At 39.5% G+C, this 22,106-nt stretch overlaps 2 protein-coding genes and 1 long non-coding RNA gene across 5 annotated transcripts; 2 read left to right on the top strand and 1 right to left on the bottom strand.

Annotated features, from left to right (window-relative positions):
• The first annotated feature begins 4,929 nt into the window (after positions 1 to 4,929).
• si:cabz01093077.1 (C-C chemokine receptor type 2) lies at positions 4,930 to 12,292 on the top strand. 3 transcript variants are annotated; one of them, XM_034202673.1, is made up of 6 exons: positions 4,930 to 5,303; positions 6,031 to 6,096; positions 7,093 to 7,232; positions 7,337 to 7,506; positions 7,954 to 9,789; positions 10,741 to 12,292. In XM_034202673.1, exons 3-5 carry the CDS (start codon positions 7,097 to 7,099, stop codon positions 8,668 to 8,670), a joined length of 1,023 nt encoding a protein of 340 aa, XP_034058564.1. In that variant the 5' UTR covers positions 4,930 to 5,303; positions 6,031 to 6,096; positions 7,093 to 7,096; the 3' UTR covers positions 8,671 to 9,789; positions 10,741 to 12,292. The 3 variants fall into 3 exon arrangements, with proteins under 3 accessions (XP_034058564.1, XP_034058562.1, XP_034058563.1); XM_034202671.1 differs by lacking the exons at positions 4,930 to 5,303; positions 6,031 to 6,096 and having other exon boundaries at positions 6,105 to 7,232; XM_034202672.1 differs by lacking the exons at positions 4,930 to 5,303; positions 6,031 to 6,096; positions 10,741 to 12,292 and having other exon boundaries at positions 6,105 to 7,232; positions 7,954 to 10,248.
• cabz01093075.1 (C-C chemokine receptor type 5) lies at positions 10,531 to 14,849 on the top strand. Its single transcript, XM_034202674.1, has 2 exons — positions 10,531 to 10,824; positions 12,456 to 14,849. The coding sequence occupies exons 1-2, from the start codon at positions 10,751 to 10,753 to the stop codon at positions 13,486 to 13,488; spliced, it is 1,107 nt and encodes a 368-aa protein (XP_034058565.1). The 5' UTR covers positions 10,531 to 10,750; the 3' UTR covers positions 13,489 to 14,849.
• A 1,386-nt stretch (positions 14,850 to 16,235) lies between these two features.
• LOC117537476 lies at positions 16,236 to 20,784 on the bottom strand. Its single transcript, XR_004567723.1, has 3 exons — positions 20,775 to 20,784; positions 18,270 to 18,272; positions 16,236 to 16,859 (listed from the first exon to the last, which is right to left on the bottom strand). It is a non-coding gene; the product is annotated as an uncharacterized LOC117537476 (long non-coding RNA).
• Positions 20,785 to 22,106: the final 1,322 nt, after the last annotated feature.

The raw sequence follows: 22,106 nt of genomic DNA, 5'->3' as shown, positions 1-22,106 counted from the left end.
AGACTGTAAAGGAGGAGTGCAACAACAGTGGCATGATGGGGCTGCAGATGTGACTGGGCCAATGGCGGCCTACAAAAGTTACAGCGGATGGATTCAACAGCTGATGGACTGAAGAGAAGACAGAATCAGAGGAGTTGGCATGGTCGATTAGAAGTGAGGAGGCCGGGGTCACGGCTTGAGAAAACCAGGGGAGGAGAAAAGGAGAACGGGAATGAGTGAGTTACACATAAACACACTTATTCACGAAACGCACATTTAAATAACTTGAATTAACTTCATAAAGACAGAAAGATTTATTAATCATTTGATAAATTAAAAATAGCAGTAAAGAGGAAACTATTAAAGTAAGATGATAATCATCCTAAAACACACTGACAGAGTATAACCATATTCTTCAATATTTTCATCATGTTAACAATTCATTCTTTAAGACATTTTTATTCACGTGTGAATAAAGTAGTGATCTCATTGGTTACAATATTGATCACCATTATAAGGATAGTTTTAGGAACCACTCTATAGGACAAATCTTTGTTTGTATTAATGGCTAGTGCCAAGCCACATATTAAATTCCAATCTAAAGTGTTGATTTCACCATTGTGGCATAGTTATTACCAGACTTCGGTTTTAAATCCTTGATAAAGGAGGGAGTAATTGTTGCATGTTCGGACACCCAAGGTTCCACACACTGCTAAAGAGTTTAACATCGTTTTTTAAGTAGACCAGAGTTATAATGAGCTATGAAATGCAGAGCGACACAGATCCTAGTAATGTTTTGACTCAAGATAATAGTTATTGTACACAAGTTTCTGAAATAGATCATTAGACATTTTAATTAGTAGTGGTACTCGAAGGAAGTGAGTTTTGTACCAAGTTTCAGGAAAAGTGGGAGGCGGAAGTCCCAATGACAAGTGAGAATCATCTTGAAAATTATAGTTGAAATCGTGACATATTTTTGTAGACAAAGGATACTGGCCTATGCTGAAATGTCAAAGTCTCTGCAGAGCACGACACATGGCCAAAAAAGACGGAGACCAACTGACCTTTGACCCTGACCGACAGTGTAACTTGACAAGGCACTGTGGATGACTGACTCTGGGGTGAACCTGACCAAACTTGACATGACAACCAGACAGTGTGAGTGTGAATGTATGCCGGCATGTGATCAGTGTAACTGCATGATTCTAAAACAATAACTAACCAAGCATGTTTTTGGACTAACATATTATTTTGGAGCTCCAAGGGAAACGAGAGGTTTCCTAAAAATTCCACAAAAAGGGGAAACCGCACATGTGATATTTTACTCTCACATGAGTTGGCGGTTGGCAAATGTAAAACTACAATCTGAAGATTCTGTTTCTTTTAGGCCTGAAGGACGGAGAGGAACACTTCTTTTCACTGAAGTGTTCACTGTGGAAATAATGATAATAATGTTCGTTATGTCCCTAACCAATTACCTGACAGTTTTTGTTCCCCTCCCATTACAGGCTTTTGTTACACATGATTTCATGTGTAAAAGGGGGGAGTGAGTATAATGTATAAATGTCAACATGGCTGTAAAATTCACAATTTACATTTTTCTTTTAAGGATTGAGCATTGAATGTAATTAACCTGCTCCATATCTGGGGATAAGATACTGTTTGATGAATGTTGAGATGTTTCTAAATATTGATTTGAATTATAACAGGTAACAAAGAAGCAGTGGCCAAGGGGCTACTGTGAAACCGAAGAAGTTGACCTGTGATAGTTAAACAATTTTGTAATATTTTAACAGACATTAGAGTAACTGAGGTTTGAAATATAGAAAGAACATATTACAGTTAAGTTAAGCTAAAACATAGTAATGTAATGAGACAGAATTTAATTTAGACAACATCATGTAACTAGCCTGGTAAAGAAGTAAAAGCCATATACTTTATTGTTTAGGTTATTATAGGGATATACATTTCATCTAAATTTAGAATAGAAAGACATTTGATGACAGTTTGTTGGAATTCTGTATTCATTTTTTCAGCGTGATAATATCTAAGCACTGACAGGTAGAAGCAGAATCACCAGGAAATCATTCACTTTGTTAGTATCGTGATTTTGGTTGTTTTTGAATCCATAACATTAGTGTGTTTCTTTACCAGAAACATTAGTAGTTCATATTATATTTAGATTTTAAATAGGATTTCATTTAAAAATAAACACAGATGCTTGTCAGAAATTCAGAGCTATTGAAATATGTTATTTAGTTTACCTAAAGATGTTGAGGTTCTTATTTAGTTGGCACAATCCAAGTATTAAGATTCTGAAGCTGCACTGGCAGATAGGAGGTCTACAATTAATTTGGAAAACCTGTTCACAGACGGCTGTTGTTTCAAGACACCCCACCAACAGGCTCCAAGTGGGTCAAAACAGCTGAGCGTAGGCTTGAGGGAGTTGTATCAGATTTCTCCACACAGGTCACTGGCGCCAAAAGGGGGACCCGAGAAGCACGAGGACAAAGTGGCTCAACCCCAGGCTCTCCGACCCCGACCGAGTGACCCAGCGGACCTCTTATGCCGTCTGCCTGGGAGAAAAGGGGGACAGCTCGTACCACGGGAGCCAGTGTGCGGCGGGGAAACCACCTGCTAGGACCAGGGGACGACATCAGGACGGACGTGGCCCTGGCAGACGTGGACTACTCGGAAGCAGCAGACTGGAGGAGCAGGACCCTGGAGACATCCTTACAGCAGACGACCCGGGAGGCATCATCAGCGGGCCGGAGAAGGAGGACCCTGGAGACATCTCTACAGCATCGACCCGGAAGCCGCCATCAGCGGGACGAGGAGGAGGAAGACATCTCTCTAGCAGGCAGCCCAGAAGCTGCTGTCAGCGGATTTGGGGAGACAAAGACACGGCAAGCCAGGACGGCGCAGCAGAGGAGTCTACTTTGCTCTGATCAGTTCTACCCGTGAAGGGAAAGCTGCATCTCCCCCTCCCTATTAGCTGTCCTTGTGGGCTATTCCTCGGGGGGGGGGGGGGGCTGATGATTCTAGCACTCAGCTACCCCCTCATGGTTCCTTCACTGCCATGGAAAGTGGTGTTCTGTCTCCATGAAGGTTTCAAGTACTCTGAATACCAGCTTCGGATGGATTTACGGACACAGTAGAAAAGAATGACCGTGGGTATATTTCAAAATGCCTTGTCTAAGTTTATCTCTGGAGAAGGAGATAAAAAGGGGGATTTGTAGAGTTATATTTGTATTTATTCATGTTAGCAAACTATGGATAAGCTTAAAATGAGAATAATTTGGGTAAAACTGTGAGCTGCATTTGGGGCCTGTTGACATGTGTTTTTGAGGACAAAGGAAGATGGGGGAAGGGGAGAGCATGTCCTGATTTGCATTCAACTTAGATCTAGCTGCAGTGTTTGTGATGTTAAGAGAGGTCCCTTGGGTTTCTCTGGTGCTTATCAATAGTAGCAGTTAAGTGAATACTGTTCAAACAATACCTGTGTTTGTGTTTTATATTGATTTCTCTGTTTTATCCTTTCATAAATGTAAGGACTACAAATGGCTATAAACATTCTGGGCTGGTTGGAGTAAACAGGGTTTTATGGCTCTGTGGGGGAGGTGTAGGTATGCAGGCCTTGAGACCTTTTGTTGTAAAGTGAGCCTGTTTGGTTTCCTGCTGCGTTTCCTGCTGCGTTGCGTCTCCCAATGAGATGACCTGAAAAGATGACCAGCTGACCTAACACCAAACCCCTCCTTCTTACTCTGGTATATATCCGGTGGATCCCTGGCGTTCGGCCTCTTCTTCACATGCTGCCCTCGGGTGAAAGTAGCTCTGTAGTATGCGGACTAGAGCAGGAGTAAGCCGGCATTACTCCTTAAGCATTGCAATATAACTGTAATATATCATGTTGTATTGTAATGATTGTATTGCATTGTCATATTGCCATTAAAGTAGATTATTGTTAACGGTTACTTTGTAGCTATGGATTCCTTCCTGTATTATAACCAGCTTCATAGGAACGCGCGGAGATTTGAAAAGCGGACCAGTTATCCCTCCAAATCTCCAACACTACGCCTTTGTGGGACAAAAGTTCATGAAGCGAGCCCTGCCGCTGCTGAGGAAATGTGTGCCCGGGGTTCTTCTGCCTTCCAACCGAGACTTCTCAGATAGCTCATACAGGAAGAGCTCAGTGTCTCAGTCCTCTGCTGTCACCTCCATCATGTAAAAGGTGTAGGGCAGATTATGTTATGGTTTTATGGAAGTCTGTACACTGTGATGAGATTATGAGCCTGACAATTAAAGAAATACGTTCATACTGTATGGAATAGCTGTCACTTTGGAAAACAAATGTTCTTCATAACATCAAATTGTTTCTCTCCCCTTGCTTGTGGAAACAGTTTCTCATTCATGTTTGATTAATCAAAACCACAAAGTAAAACAAACAGGGTGATGTAAAACCTGTTGAGCTGTGTATGGGATTTATCAAGGATTTCAATCTATTGACAACAATGATCTCTTCCTACACTTTCATAACTCCCAACATTGTTTTATGGCTCACATTTGTAAATATGTAAAGTAGTATGTACATATTTAGTTTTTAACACTGTTTTTATACTGTTTACCTTTTTTTGTTGTAATGTAACATTACCAAGACAATGACAGACTGCTTCTATAATAAGCACATGTTCCTTACTGTTACATTTGGCTGAGAAGATATATTTTAATTGTCATTAAAGAAGAGGTGCCAAAAAGAAAAGGTATTTTGTCTGTGTGATTTTTAACATATTAAAAGGAACCCTCCCCTACTGTTAGAAACATTACTAAGCGACTACATTTTAGTCTTAAAGAAGTTATGTTGAACCATTTTAATCTGAATTTTGATATACCGTTAATCTGTTGCATAACATTTAAACATCCAAGCTAATTTGAATTCTAATTTTAACTGCGAAAGTTTTACATATTAAAAATAAAACTCAAACAAAAATCTCTTACTCCTGGCGAGCTAAAAGCTACTTTCCAAAGTGAACAGAACACATATAGAAAGAAAAGCTCCTCATTAGAATACATATTCCCCTACTCACTTGTTGCTACATTTCAACAGATGCAAAGGAACATTTCTGAGAAACCACACTGACACCTTTGCACAGTGTTAACACCAAGCAGAGGAAACAACAAAAACCAAGAATTACCACCTTACGAGAAATGCGCTCTGCAGCAGGATTTGACACAAAAAGAGAGCAATGCAAGTTGACAGGCTGACATATATGCTTGATGCCCAGCACACCAGAATATACACTCAGGAACAGTGATTTTGGCATGCGGTAAGCATATTTCCATTTTCAAACGTCTAGTTGATATATAATAAACCTCCTCAAACATCTATACAGTGTTACACCTATATGTGTAGTGGAGGATTGTTAGTGCACAGCCGCGTGCGTAAACAACGTCAGCCACAGGAAGTGGGGGTCGACATGGTGTCAAGGCAGGTGGTTCTGCAAATGTTTGATAGTGAAAGAAAAAATGTTTGAGATGTGGTTTAAAAGAGATCACATGAATTTGATTATGGTCAGAGTAGAAGGAAGTGTGTGAAATTCATAGACAGCTGCGTATTAATTCTCCATCTAAAGTGTTGATGTTTGTTGATAATGTTTGTTGTACCTCTTACATTACTGTACATAGGGAGAAGGTTCAATATTGTGAAGTTATCATCAGTTTATGACGATAGAATTCTATCAGATTTGGATCTTTTGTAAGGTTTGACACAGAAGCCTTTGAACTTTGTTACGGAAGCTTTTCAGACATGAGTCAGGGACTGATGAATATATGTGAACGTTTCAACTTAAAGGGCAGGAAAGTCCACTAACATCTCTCAATTCCCTCGCATTTATTCATACATGTTCTTTTTTCAAATAGTTTCTTCGTAATTTGAGGCTAGTATCAGTACAAAATGTTCAGTGTGGAAAATACACACGAGTCCACTCGACATGATTGTGGTAACCATGATAGCAAAAAGGAACAACTATCTCATCTTCTTTATGTTTCCTGAAGATTTGTGAGTGGAGGTAACACTGAAAGTGAAGAAAATTGAATCAAGAGGATCTCGTTGTTGATATTGTAAGTATTCAACATTGATATATTTGAATGATTCAGCCGCTTTGACTTCACATTACAATCGGAAGATATTCATGTAAATCTAGTGAGAAATTCAGGGATATTAGGAATTGTCTGGAATAACTATAATCATCCAACACGGTCGCTTTTTTTGCCAAACCCTCTGTTATTTAACTATGATGTTTGAGAGAAGTCTATAAAAGGAGATAGTGAATAACAGGATGCGGTTTTGGACGAGAAAAGCTGAAATAACTAATAAGAGTCAATAAGAACTTAAATTGTTTTGTATTTTTGTCCCTATTTTGTATTTGTTAATTTATTAATGAAGGTCTGGGAGGAACACTTAAATGACAAACTGCAGATCAAACTACTTGTGTTAGGTTTGAAAGTCCAAAGCTTTGGAGTTACTTTTAAAGGACAGAGCTGTTCAACCATAACTCAATGATTTACTTTACTTATGGTTTTATCAAAAAACTCTATATTTGTATCTGTTTTATCCGGTACCTTATGTGCCCCTAATACCCGTGTTATCACTTGGTGAAACCCATCAGACTTCAACAATTGATGGAGACATGGGTTGCCCTCGTTCAATACCAACATGGATTGTACTAGAACAACATACCATTGCACACACACAAACCAGTAAGCCTATTCACCAACATGTAAAGATAAATGATGACATTGTAGAGAATGTGAATCTTTGAAGTGTTATATACTAACATCTTTATTGTTGTATGTAAATCATATGATTTTTATTTTTTGCTTCTTGACTTAGTGATTGAATAATGGTAATTGTGGTAATATTGAATTACTTTGTGGATAGTATGATGCCACCTAGTCACCCACACCCCAACATCTGTTGCTTCAAGCAACCACAATGTTTTTTTCAACTTTATGCGTCATGCTAGATATATTTGGAACATCATGGGTTTTTTACCTTGCATGTCACATTGTGTTTACCCAAAGTAATCTACGTATGTTCTTTTCCTCCTCACACAGCAGTATGACTATACCAGAGTATGAGTACTTGGACTATGATTACAATGACACCTGTGATCAGGATGGCGGTCCAGAGTTGCCCAATGGAACCACAATATTGCACATGCTGTACTACATGCTGTTTTTTCTAAGTGTGCTAGGTATTTTCAAACAAGAATCTTACAGATAAATGGAAAAAGTATCTCCTTTAACACATTGTGAGAAAAACTTTAGTATGGATAAATCATCTGAATTGATTTCACAGGCAACACCACTATTTTCTGGGTTCTGATCCGGTACATAAAGTTGAAGAGTATGACGGACGTATGCCTGCTCAACCTGGCTCTGTCTGACCTCATACTGGCTGCATCCCTGCCCCTCTTGGTCAACTATCAGAACCTCGCAACCTGCAAACTGCTGACAGGAGTCTATCAGGTGGCACTTTATTTCTTTACTTTCTTCCTTTTAACCATTTAGAATACAAAACCATAAGAAGTCCATTATAATTCAAGTTTGAAACTCAGTGGGTTTGGGTACTTTCAGAAAGCAAAACATATTAAAAAATGCCGATTACCAATTATCTATAAAAAAAACACGTCCTTCTACAAGTGCCGTGTCTAAGGGTTTAAGGGTAAAGTGGAGCAAAGTAAATAATGATTCTGCAAAAATTGAATATGTTGGTTGTGCACCTGTCTCCCTACAGTTCGAGTTGTTTTTATAATGTGGGGGATATTCTGCTAAAAATAAAAGGTGAGATGAGATGTTTTCTATGGTAACGAACAACAGCTCTGCGAGACACCTGCTGTGTAATGTATGAATAACCTAATTGAGGCCAGGTTAACCGGATTCTGATGTTCCTTCCCCCTCTGCTTCTTTGAACAGGTGGGCTTCTACAGTGGAAATCTGTTTGTGACCCTTATGAGTGTGGACCGCTACTTGGCTATTGTCCATGCTGTTGCAGCCATGCGAGCCCGCACACTTCGCTATGGAATCATAGCCAGCATCACTATCTGGATAATTTCAGTCATCATGGCAATCCCTGGGTTGAGATTTGCCGCCTTGGAGATAGATCCAGACGACAACAGCTCAATGTGCCAGCCAATCTACCCAAATGAGAGTGAGCATTTGTGGAAGATGCTGAGAAACTTCAGCGAAAACACAGTGGGGCTATTTGTGGGCCTCCCCGTCATGATTTTCTGCTATGTGAAAATACTTGTTGTGCTGTCCAAGTCCAGGAACTCCAAAAAAGACAGAGCTATAAAGCTAATATTCACAATAGTTTGCGTGTTTGTCATTTGCTGGGTCCCCTACAATGTTGTGGTTCTTCTTAAAACTCTACAGCTGTTCCTGGAAACCCTGAAAACCTGCCAGGCTCAAAAAGCCATCAACTCTGCAATGAGCTATGTTGAAATCATTGCACTGTCTCACTGCTTTGTGAATCCAATCATCTATGCATTTGTAGGGGAGAAGTTTAGGAAGTCCCTGCGTAATGCGCTGACTAGGTACTTCTGCTGGAGGCAGCTGAGCAGAGGGACTCTTAGCCACAGAGACACCACCGAGAAAGAGACGTCCAACACGCCTGTAAAATCTGATTATTAAGAATGCTACAAACACATTGTTACAAAGACTGCGCAGTGTGTGTGTATGTGTTTGTGTTTGTGTTTGTGTGTGTGTGTGTGTGTGTGTGTGTGTGTGTGTGTGTGTGTGTGTGTGTGTGTGTGTGTGTGTGTGTGTGTGTGTGTGTGTGTGTGTGTGTGTGTGTGTGTGTGTGTGTTGCATGTGGTTGCTGCTTCAAAGAGGTGAACAAGAAGAAAGGATGTTTTTATTTGGAAAGTGTAACAAATATTATGAAACATGTATGGAAATCTTGAAATTCAAAGTATATTAGTCTTTGTCAAATGCCATTGTTTTGTAAACTAAAACAAAATAAAATGTGCTTGCTTATTTCTTTTTATAATAAGTGAGAACAACATAATTCTGAGATGTGTGTGTTATGTCAAAGAAGTGCATCTTGACAGCATTGCATCACTTTAAATCTATTGGTGGTATTTCCTTCTTGGTAGATTGTAAGTACTTTCCAAGAAGTGTGCAGAGCAGAATCCCTTTACTCATTTAAAAACCACTGACTAATTTAAAAACGGTGCATTTTTGTTTTTAAATCTGTAACAAGCATCTCACTCGCTTTAGATATTAGTTAGAACCTCAGTCCCTACACAGAGAAAGTAATTTGCTTCCCATACATGGCGCTATTTTGAAACTACACTTATGCAGTTTCAGGAGTCTTTATTCCAAACATAAAAACACATACAACATGAAAAACTCTTCAATCCTCCAATACTGCTCCGGTTTGCATTGCATCTTTTAGAGCTTGCATTTGTCGACTAGGGTTATGGTTATCGACAGACACTGTGTGATATTACATGCATGATGCACGGTTTGAAAGCATTGCAGGAAGCTACAAACCACCAAACATATGCATACAAATATACTGTATCACTCTTCTAGGCAAGCCTGCAAGCAAGCCCTCCTGGTTTGGTGAAGAGATGGAAGTGATGTTTAATGGGTTGCACACCACAAAGAGGTGTGAAAAAATAGGTTTGCACACAGTGCTTTCTGAGCTTGCTTCCATATCTGATCATTTATTTGATCTGGCCGTCCACCTCATCATCTTTGGTCTAGAATAAAACACCACTCTCAGCTATCTTGTTAACATCACTGGTAGGTACATTTATATTTAATTTGTTACATGCACATGCTTAATAATAAGAACATGTACATATCTTTGTTGGAAATAAGCTTAACATGTATTGAAATGAATTGATTAACTCTGACCCTACTTGACTCCATTTTAAATCTGACTGAACAACTGTGTTTGTGCAAAAACTCTGTAAATACATGTTCAGGTCTGTATCAGGAAAGTGATGGATAGTTAAAGGCTGTAGCAACGAGAGAAGTTGGTGGTTTGCTTTTTAAAAATAGTGAGCTAGCTTCCCTGAAATCTGTAGGTTACGCATCTCATCGCTTTGAGTTGAACAGACAAAGGCTTCCATCTCTGACTCCTTTTCAGTGGTTGCTGGGTAAACTAATAAAGTTCAGTGTTCTGGAAGGCAAACAACTATCAATTGAACCTACCAAGCCCATTAAGGGCTTTAAACCTAATCTAAATGTTACAAGAAAGTGATATAATGATCAAATGTTTCAAATGCTAGGCTTAGGTAAGGAGATAAGAATGATGAACCTTTTGTTTAATTAGATTTAAGTCTAACATTGTAAAAAGAGAATACAAAGAGGAGTTAGTGCTTTGGTGTGTTTCTAAAGTAAAGGAAGGGTGCAATTCCTCCTGGATATTATTTTTTTAAACAAATGAGTTTACTCGCACAAATTCAAACTGTCTGTTCATTCCAATGAGTAGTCAAGTGGAAGGAAATAATCTTAAAATAAACAAGTTCAATACAAAATTCCAAAGGTTTAATTTTAGGGAACCACTTCAGAAGCCCTGTACTTAAACAAAAAAGAGATAATTAAAAAATAAAATCTGGACTGTAGCAAAGCAACATTCATCTTTATAAATGTTGTATAAAGACAAAAACACTGGACTGGACTGCACTGATCCAGGGTGTGGGTTTTTATTCCTCACAAATGACGTCATGGTTTTGTTTTGTTTTTCAGGATCTGGGCCATGGCCGCAGCTGTGCCTACTGTCGCTCGTTTCATTGGAATAAGTGAGAGTTCATCTGTAGAAGACTATCCAAAGTAAGATTTAACCTATTGCCTAAACACATGCGTTTATATGCTCTTTATTTTGCAGTTGTGTCAGTCTGTGCCTCCCTTGCTTTCACTGTGTAACTGTACTCCAGGCCACTGCAAAAATCATCCATCTTATAACAAGAAAAAAAATATGTGATTTGAGTTTATACAGACTTGAAACAAGTGTAATAATCTGCCAGTGCAGTGAGATAATTAGACTTATTAAGAATTCTTAAAATAAGAATAATAATTCTTGAAATAAGAATTCTTAAAATAAGAATAATAATTCTTGAAATAAGAATTCTTAAAATAAGAATAATAATTCTTGAAATAAGAATAATAATTCTTGAAATAAGAATTCTTAAAATAAGAATAATAATTCTGGAAATAAGAAATATATGGATGCTAGAAAAGTGGCAAATGTCCTGAAGTAAGCAGAAAAACACTTATTCCATCCACAGGTATAAGCCAAATATACTCAAAACAAGTTGTCAAATTTTCTTTTACCATTTGTTTATTTCTGAATTCAAGTAGACAGATCTCAAAACAAGAACCTAGCATGCATTTTACAAAACGTATGAATTAATCATGACGATAATTTTAAACTTAAATTATAACATTGAAAACCACTCAACATTACTTTGTGTTAGATAACCAAAAATGAAGAATTATAACTTAAGAGCTTCAATATTATTGTTTTCTCTTATTGTTGAACAAAAATTCTCAAACACTGAATGATAGAAAGTCATGTCTCTTGTGTCCAAAGTATCAATGCAAAAACAGATACTGGTACCAGTATCAATTGTTAACAATAACTAGCCCAACTACCACCTAGCTCACCCACATTGTATATGTCTAAGCGAGCATGAGTTGTGCCCAGCAAATGGGCACGACTCAATATATAGACCTAAAAATGACTGGCTTTTTAATTACATTACAAAGAGCAAAGTTGCAATTTTCAGCTGATCATTTGTAAAGTGCAATGATCAAATTTGTATTGCTAGTTGCACCTTAAAAACAAAAGGTGGAAAACCTGCTGGCTGAATGTGGGCAATGCCCACAGAGAGGTGGCTATGGCAAGTGACCCTTACTTTGAAGGTGCAGCTACCTGCAGTTTGAGGAAAGGAGGGCTGGAAGGAAATGATGGGCTGACTATTGCATTTTTGTTTTTGTACATGAGTTGTTTTCTGGGATGTTATTCTCTCCCATAGACATTGCGGGTGAGCATTGTAGAAACAGGTTGGGAACCTAACTACCACCAAGATCTACTCCCCAATAAAAGCTTTCCACTCAGCCATGGCTTTTTTGTATGAGGCTGTGGCGTCTCGGTCATGGATAGTATCCTTCAATATTTCTGTTTGAATAATAGAGGAATGTTGATTATCAGTAGCTGGATTCTTCAGTTTCTATCCAGCATGTCATTCCTCACTAAGTTCGTAACTCTTTTGCAGACAGTTTCTCAGATTCGGTAAGAACACAACATCATTATCCTGTAGCTTAGCTTAGTATTGTACTTCCCACAGCTACAGAGTTTTTTAAAGCAAAATGTTTGTAGATTGAATAAACTGAGCTGAAGTAATGGCATCTCCCTCATCATTAATATATCCTTACTGTCTTTGTCCACTGTTTCTCACCAGCTCTACAGAATATTACTATGATGCATACGATGAGAATGAGACGTTCGTTGGGGGGTGTGTGTATCAGCAACACGGGGCCAGTTTTCTTCCCGCCCTCTATGCAATCTTCTTCCTCACAGGCCTTCTGGGTAACTGTCTGGTCATCTGGGTTTTAACACGTGGGGTTCGCCTCCGCAGCATGACGGACGTGTGCCTCTTAAACTTGGCTGTAGCTGACCTTCTCTTGGTGTGCACCCTTCCCTTCCTAGCCCACCAAGCCCGGGACCATTGGCGGTTTGGGGATGCCATGTGCAAAGTGGTCCTGGGTATTTATCACATTGTTTTTTACTGTGGGATCTTCTTCATCAGTCTAATGAGCATCGACCGCTACTTGGCTATAGTACACGCTGTTTACGCTATGAGAGCCCGGACGAGGTCCTTTGGAATGATCGCAGCAGCTGTTACATGGGTGGTTGGATTTATGGCTTCTTTCCCTGACCTGATCTTTCTCCAACAACAGCCAGGTCCTAATGCAACTCAGGACTGCTACCCCGTCTTTCCCAACTCTCATTACTGGAGGATCTTCAGCCTTTTTAAAATTAACATGTTGGGTCTATTTGTCCCACTTCTCATCATGGGCTTCTGCTACTCACAGATTGTCTGGAGGCTGCTGAACAGCCAGTCATCCAAGAAACAGGCCATCCGTTTAGTTCTCATAGTGGTAGTTGTTTTCTTCATCTGTTGGGTCCCCTACAACATTGCATCCCTCTTCAAAGCACTGGAGCTATTGCAAATCATTTCTGACTGCCAAAGCAGCAAAGCCATCAGATTGGCGTTACAGGTCACTGAGGCCATTGCCTACTCTCATAGCTGCCTTAACCCCATCCTGTATGTGTTTGTTGGGGAGAAGTTCAGGAGGCACCTGTTTAGGTTGATAAACAGGGCTCCCTGCAGACTGTGTAAAATAGTCAAGGTCTGCATACCTCAGGACAGAATTACCGGATCAGTGTACTCGCAGACCACCAGCATGGACGAGAGGAGCACTGCTGTCTAATGTCTGTTCCTGTTATGGCTATCTCCATCCCTGGTCATCTCTACAATGAGGACATGTATTGCAAAGTCAAAACTAGGTAATTCTCAACTTTTATATTGTATTTTAGAACTTCACTTCACTCATAATTAGGTTTAGGTTAATGAAGGGTATACATTTTGGAGTGGGAGTTAAGTTAGACAGTGATGTATTTTTAAGAATACAGTGGAGTGTATGTGATTCTGTTAGAGACACAGACATGATTTTATGGTTTTAGGATGTTGTATTGAAGTCACATGCATGGAAATACATTATATATTTTTAAATGTTATCACATAAATATAACGAGTTGTACTGTTAATACGGTGTTGGATATGTGAGATTTATGACTGAGTTTGGATTGGAACAGAATGGATCAGAAGTAACCATTTTAGTTATTTTTCTGAATGAAATTGTGTTTAATCCCACTGAGTCAAAACCTGTAAACGTCAGCATATAAACCCCGGTAACCTCAATTAATCTTCAGCTACAAATTTAACAGACGCAATGCAACAAGTCAAAGATAAAGTCAGATACTGATCTTTCCTTTCATTCATTCGCGGAAACACCACTAAGTCTGCGTTGGTTTTGTGTATGAAGTTATTGCATGGCAAAAAGTCCCCGGTGCAGCTGGAAACCAATGCAAGTTTCACATATGCAGCAGCAGACCTGCACCAAACATCGAACTAGAGGAAACCACAACTTGAAAAAGGAGGAAGTAAGTGGTTGGTTTAACACTAGCAGTCCCTGTGCACAAAAGCGCATTATCACTGTAAATTCGTTTTTAAAGCATACTTTTGTTGTGAAATTATTCAGCATTCCACAAAAAAACACATTATTCTAAAAACGACTGTACCCTGTATTCTGTCATGCAGACTGAAAGCATCACATTCAATCATTACAGTTCAAGGCGTTCATTAGACTCACGGAAAATACAAGATATACAGGTTCCTTTCACCTTTTGAGCTTGTTCCTCAATATGTATATACATTTTATGTTAGTATTCAACATGTCTATTTTTTGTTTGCTGACAGTTTCATTGGTAAAAATAGATGGTGGTATCTTAAGTGATTCATTATTTGCTATACTTTGCTACTTATTTATCTAAATAGTTATCACCGCAATAAACCATATTTAATTTTGTCTTAAATGTACAATATCAATTTCCTATTATGTTCTTGTATATATCATATTCTATTTACATGTATATAGACTTCTTGCACTATTTCTTATTTGTACTTGATTATATATCGTTGAAGGAGCTTGGGTCATAATATGTTCATTGCCATTTCTACACTGTAGCTTATGTGCTTATGTGCACATGACAATAAAACCTTTGAATCTAATGTTTATATTTCTTCTTTATTTTCACAGTAACCATGCTGTTATAATGTAGACTGAATGTGCCAAAATAAAACTATTTCTGTAAAGTTTATGTTTTGTTTAGTATGTATACCAGATTATTTTCAATACAATTGTAATATATTATATCACACATTTTTGAAAAGTTCCTTTCTATTCTATATACTGAAGTACATTTTTGTGCAGTATATGCCTTTGAGGATGACATTCTTGTCCCTTTAAATGGCTAAATCAATGGACAATTCAGCATTATTAGGACACATACCATTGTGGTCACATTCATATTCACTCACATGCAAAAGCAAAGGCACAACATTAACGTTACAGTAATATATTATTGTGACGTTAGATCATGGCAGATTATGAGTACAAGATCATAAAAACGGAAATATTTGTTTAGAGAGGGATCAGGATAAGATGATTTATTTATTTATGATGGGGGTTCCCAGTGAGAAATCATCCTGGGAACCCCATCATTGAATTCCTTGACTAACAAGAGAAAGATTAATTCATTTAAATAAATATTTAACAACAAATGGGCCTGTTCTAAGGGGTTATTCAGTTAAGCCCGATGAGAGGGGATACAGATGTGCACATGTCATCATTAACAGACGTCGTTTAAAAGTGACGTTTGAGTGAACGAGTCACCCTCCTCGTGTCTCTCGCTCGCATCTTACGGAGGCGGAGCTAAAACGCAAGGAAGGGAAGCGAGTGAGGGAAAGGAGGAGTCGAGGAGGGGTATTGGGATGAGGCTAATGTATGATGGTTGGTCCTGCTTTTGTGTTCCGTTTTGGTGTAAAATAGCCTACATTTAAATAAAAATATAATTATAGTAATGTGAAAGCCTTTTAGAAATGAATTGCACATAATAATTCCCACGGAGCTGTGAGCACTTATACATTTATGTGACGCTTTTCCACTCATCTTCCAGTTGTCAGTTTTCCTCTGTTGAAATCGACCAGCTGTGAAGGTGGGGGCGGGGCTTTTATACGCGAGGAGTGAAAACACTTCCGCGTAGTCTGCTCGCGTGTATCCCCTCCCTTTCGTCTCCTCCCGCACCCCCCGGGAAGAGAGGAGTCGATGAGGGGTATTGTGCAGCGGCAGCAGCTCCACTGCTGCATCGGAGCCTCGCTCTCCTGCACCTCTGAAATGTGGCTGCCTGTCAACAAGCAGCAACAAGTGAATGTGTATCAGAGGTGGGACCAAGTCATTGTTTTGCAAGTCACCAGTAAGTCTCAAGTCTTTGCACTCAAGTCAAGTCGCAAGTCAGGTTGGGCAAGTTCAAGTCAAGTCCTAAACTTTGAAAACCGAGTCTTAATCAAGTCATTATGTGCTTTTCAACATAACAGTTACATACACATACAATGAAGTAACAGTTTAATTCAGCCACACAATTTGTGTCTTTTTTTATTATGAAAAACTATGTGAAGTGTGTGTTTGTTATTGTCAGACCGAGTGAGTGAGTGAAAAACACAAGTTATAGATGCATCAATCTCAGGGTCCAAGAGACCACATTTGCCAAGATTAAGCACAAGCTGAGAAACATAACAGTTGCATAAACATACAATTAAGTAACAGTTTCATTCACCCACACTTTTTCTATTATCACAGGGCCCTATAATGCATTGCATTTACAAAAGACCAAATTGGTCGATAGTCGGTCACTCATGTGTGCACGATGGGGTCACAGGATGATGCCACCATGGCTAAAAACTCGCTCCACCGGAGCACTGGAGGCAGGCACTACCAAAACTCTGATGGCCACTTTGAACAGCGAAGGAAGAACCTTCATGTTCATTGCCCAGAACAAAAGGACATTCTGTCCGTCAGCAATGTGGAGATAGTGCAGCTGCAGTGCTCCCAACATCCTTCTTCTGCCTCTTATGGTACGCAGCAAACAGCCCTTCACCTTGTCCAAGGCTCTCTTGCTCTTTCTTCCTCATCAACACAAGGCGTAGGTTGCTCTGTCTCCACAGCCTCTCGCAGGATCAGTTCTGGCGAAACATATAAAAACAAAACAAAAAAGACACAAAAGAGCCCTTATTATATTTTGTATTGGTGATGCAGTAGGTTAAACTGAACACATTATTGTTGCAATCAATTATTATGAGTAACATAGTAGTAATAAACTCAATTAAAGGTCCCATGTCATGCTTTTCTGGTTATTACCCGTCCCCTTGTGTGTTATGTAGCTTTTTCTGCATGTAAACGGTCTGCAGAGTCACAAACCCTCAAAGTACACCCTGTAGTGAGTAAAACTTCAACACAGAAAAGACCTGCCTATGCTGCCCCAGAACGCCTCGTTGGAGATTTCTCTTTCCACCTGGGACCAGGTTAAAATAATTAAATTGCATGCATGTTATTTTAGTAAACACTGAAAATGGGTCCCACAGACCCAAACAGCACACAAAGGTTAAAGGTAAGCATGTAATAATGTTAAAATGTGCTAAATATATACACTGCAAAAAACAAGAAAAGAGGAGTAAAAGTAGCTCACGACTTGTTTTATTTTTTGAAAGTAGTTCTCATCCTAAAAAAGGTTGGATACCCCTGTTGTAGAACGATACATTTGACAATTTTAAGCTTGGCCTACCATTTTATTGGAGCGATGGGGAACAGGTGGGGCTTGAAAAGGCCCACCTGTTCAAAGTGGGGAATGACAGAAAAAGTTTGAGAACCACTGACCTAACCTAACCACCCTAACCCCAGTTTCTGGACCCTTCTTCTCTTTTTTAATGGCGGATCGCGAACAGCTTTTAGTTACACTGCCACCTAGCGAGCAGGAGACATTACAGTTTTTCTCGTTTGCTAACACACTAAAATTATACATGAAGCACAATTATTTTAACTGACACTCAAAGAGCAAAACATCGGCTCAAATCTCCAAAACTCTAAACACATTTTCAGCTTTTCACACAATTTGCAAATCAACATGGCACTTTGTGCAAACCACTGCACACGTTTCTCCACGTAAGACACAGGAATCTGGCATAAAGTCACGTGTTAGCAGGTTCAAAACACTGATATTCAAAATGCCTCACACAAACACCTGGTAGCATAATTGTTGGCTCATCAATCAGGATGTTAGCACAATAAAAAGACCACAAGTGAGAACTTTCTTACAGCAACAATGGAATCCAACATGGAAGCAAGAGGAAGAGGAAGAGGAAGAGCTGGGCTGAGAGTGAGAGGAGGAGGAAGAGGTGGGGTGAGAGTGAGAGGAGGAAGAATGAGAGGTAGAGGTAGAGCTGGAGGGAGAGGATGTGGACAAAGAAGAATACTCTCATGATATCAGTGCTTATATCTGTTGTGTGAAACGTATTTACTTCATTACTGTAATTGAATTGTTAGCATGTTGCATACTATAACTGTACAAAAATCCTGCACAATGTACTGTGGTAAACTCACTTTGATGCAACACAGACACTGACCATCCACTATATCTTTGTTGTTTATCTGAAGGACTGAGAAAGAGGTGCAGGTGGAAGGCTAAGGATGTTCAATGAGGCAGGAAGCAGCAGTTACTAACTGGGTTTTGACAAACAATGCATCACACTTAGAGAGATCTGAAGCATAGTAACTATGTGCTGAGATGCATGTTGCACAATGTTATCTTTGAATACAATGTGATTTATTTCAACAACTCATTTGTGTTTCTTCATTTACTGTATTTCTGTAAACTCAAGCAATCTTTCTCTGCAGAAACCTCTATGTACAGAGCATAGCCCATAACAGATGAAAGTGCTTTAGATGATGCTCAGCAGTGTGTAGTTGGATGGTCAAACCATCCAGTATTATGAATGAAGTGTGTTATATCTGGTGCTAAAGTTTGCATTTGGAAAGTGTTTATGTAATTTTGAGTGCATTTAGCAGGAGAAATGAGGAGTTTTGCACTTTGGGTGTGTGGTTTTGTGAATTGTGTTTAGTGTTCTGAGAAACTGAGCAATTAAAAAATAAATGTGTGTTAGCAATCGAGAAAAACTGTAAAGGCACTAAAAACAATTATTCGTTAGCTATAGCTTTCGGCAAAATAAACTGTTAGCATATTTGATTATTTGTTTAATGAAACTGTAGCGTGATTTTGGCAAGCTCTAGTAGTAGCTATAGTAGCCTAGGTGTCCTACATTAATTGTTGATGTAATCACTAATTACAGTAAGAGTGTGAGTAATGTGAACCGTGTTGTTTGTTTAAAGTTAACAGCAATACAAGCAACACGTGCTAAATGTGAGTCTTACAGGGAAACACGACGCTGAAGTTGGCTTCCGATTCAGAGCATCCGATTCGGCAGTTAAGGGGAAAGTTAAGGGACATGCATTCGGCAGTTAAGGGGAAAGTTAAGGGACATTTAATTGACAGCGCTGAGCGAACAATCCTCCGTGTTTGAACCTCTTATTTGGACTGGATTATCCCAGAGAGTCTAAAGATTCTTTATAACCCAGTTTGAAATTTGTGAAACCTTTATTCTATTTGTGAAATACAAAAAAGGGAGATTTCAGTGCTTTTTTCGCATCCTGACCACATTAGACCGGCCTAATTTATAACGCCGTGCGTAGGATTCACGTGGGAAGGTTGCTTACGTAGTAGAAATCCAAAAAATAGGTACAGAAAGTTTCCGACATTTTCCGATTCACCAAACATTGCGTACCGGCGAGGAAAGTGCGTACGGCACTTCCTACGCCGGTTTCCCTTTATAAATCACAATCGACTCGAAATGCGGCGCAACTTTTGCGGGCTTCACGTAACGCCCATATTTGCCTATAAATAGTCAAAGAAACGCCCATTCATTCATTCATTTTGACTGACTTTATGAAGAAGATCGCAGGAAATGACGGCAGAGCAGCTAAAAAAGACATCTCACACCGTGTCAGATTTTGGTTCTTTTGGGGAGGTCGAGATCAATCATATTGTTTGGTGGATGCAGTTTGAACCAGAGTAGCAACATGGAGGTCGGATCGTCACCAAAATAAATAAATAAGTGGTCCGAAAAAGGTTAATGACAAAATAAATTCTTTCACACACAGTGACGTCATGAGCTACCCACAATGCAACACGCGCTATATATATATATATATATAAATACGCCATTTTCATGGAGGTGCAAATATCCTGGAAGTGCAAATATAAACAGCTAGCTAACGTAGCCAGGCAGAGCGCACTAGGTTTTTTTTCTGAATTAACGACCGAAGAAATCGCTGCATGTCTTCGGATTACATCTCTGGACTTGAGGGGTGTGCTTTAGGTCGTTACCAGCGTAAACTAGAGCTGTGTGGGTTGTCAGATTGCCCTTACAGACTGCCTGCAGATGTATGGAAAAACGACCCTCGAAAGTGGCCTTCGTCGATTTTGGCTGCATCTACGTCTAATTTCTGGAAACACCAGGTGAATACCCCACTTGTCACAATAATATTATCATGCCATTGCATATATGTGGTATTTTAGAGTTGACTAGATATTGATTAAGGCAATAGACTATGATATTCAGTACAGGAAGCTTAGCAACACCTAGACGGTGTACGGCTAAACCCTTGGCCTGCTTGCACCTCGCGTAAAACGGCGGATACCGGAAGTACGGTGTCGCCCTCGGCCCAAAACCCGTATGTGTGTGTGAAAGAATACACATACTTCCTCAGGCAGTGTGTTTGTACCGGGGACAGGAGACGCCCCCTTGATGAGAAACTGTAAGAAATGATCGGGGAATCCCTCCGGAGTGGAATCATGACGACTGGATCTGAATTATGTTTTTGTATTTGGTGGTTTGTGTCCCAGCTGTCGATCAGCTGTGTGCAGCGTCTCCGCTGCAGCCTGTGCCTCTATATATCCACCAGTTAAAGGAAATACAACTAATGTGTTGTGTTAGGCCTATATTAGCTGTACAATTGACCACATATGGTGTTCTTAGTTTCCATACCTCCTGTGTTTTACGAGCGACTTATCAAGTCTTGGCAAACGGCATAAAACACGATTAAACGTGATAGTATATAAAACCATGCTCGTATAGAAATGCAAAACTGCGTCAGTTTAGACGTAATTCTGTCCTCCTGCTTACCGCATCATTTATGAGAAAACATGTCATAACATTAACACAACATATTGGAGGTGGTTTTAAATAACATATCCGTATTTATTTATTTCTCCAAGTTGTGTTTTTGTGTGCACTGAGGAGTCTCAAACAGGCGTTTGTTTAATCATTTTAAGATTGGCTTTAATCAATTTGTGAAAATGAATTCTTCATATATGATAAATGAGAGGTAACATTTTATTTATGGTATTATTTCCACATATTTCTCTCCATTCTTCCTTCTGCCAATTAAACAAAGATAACACTGAGGTAATGGTTTTTGGAGCCAAGGCAGAACGTATAAAAGTTAGCGCTGAGCTTCAGTCTGCAATGTTCAAAACAACAGATAAAGCCAGAAATCTAGGTGTAGTCATGGACTCTGACCTGAGTTTCAACAGTCACATTAAAACAGTTACTAAATCAGCCTACTATCACCTAAAGAATATATTTAGGATTAACAGACTAATGTCACAGCAGGATTTGGAAAAACTTGTCCATGCTTTTATCTTCAGTAGACTGGACTACTGTAATGGTGTCTTTGCAGGTCTCACTAAAAAATCTATTAGAAAGCTGCAGCTAATTCAGAACGCCGCTGCTCGAGTCCTCACTAACACTAAGAAAGTGGATCACATCACTCCTGTTCTGAAGTCTTTACACTGGCTTCCTGTGTGTCAAAGAATAGATTTCAAAATACTGCTACTGGTTTATAATGCTTTGAATGGTTTAGGCCCAAAATACATTTCTGACCTACTGCTAAATTATGAACCATCCAGAACTCTCACGGCCCGTCCACACTACAGCTTCGACAGCTTCAAAAACGGTTTCCAACGCGTCTGCCCATTCACTTTGAATGGGGTGACATCACGTTGCCTCGCTTTTCTCCGAACTGAATTGTGGGTATTATAGCGGTCCGTCTCCGGCGTCTCCGGCGCGCTCCGGACGTCGGAGACGCCGGAGTAGCCAGCGCCAGCCAATCAAATCCCGTTTCTGAAAATCTGACAGCTCAAGCCCTAGCCAATCAAACCGCGTCTAAGCTGGGAGAGATATCCCACTGTTCATTTCTATATTTAAAAATAAAATGGAGGAGAAACTAATTATCGCTGTAGCAAATCACCCGGTTTTGTATGACCAGACCCTCTTCAACTACCGGGATACAAACCGGAACGGTACGTCCACACAGCA

This window comes from Gymnodraco acuticeps, unplaced genomic scaffold (genome assembly GCF_902827175.1).
Source record: "Gymnodraco acuticeps unplaced genomic scaffold, fGymAcu1.1, whole genome shotgun sequence".
NCBI lineage: Eukaryota > Metazoa > Chordata > Actinopteri > Perciformes > Bathydraconidae > Gymnodraco > Gymnodraco acuticeps.
Note: the sequence above shows the minus strand (reverse complement) of the source record. Positions and strands in the feature narration are given on the sequence as shown.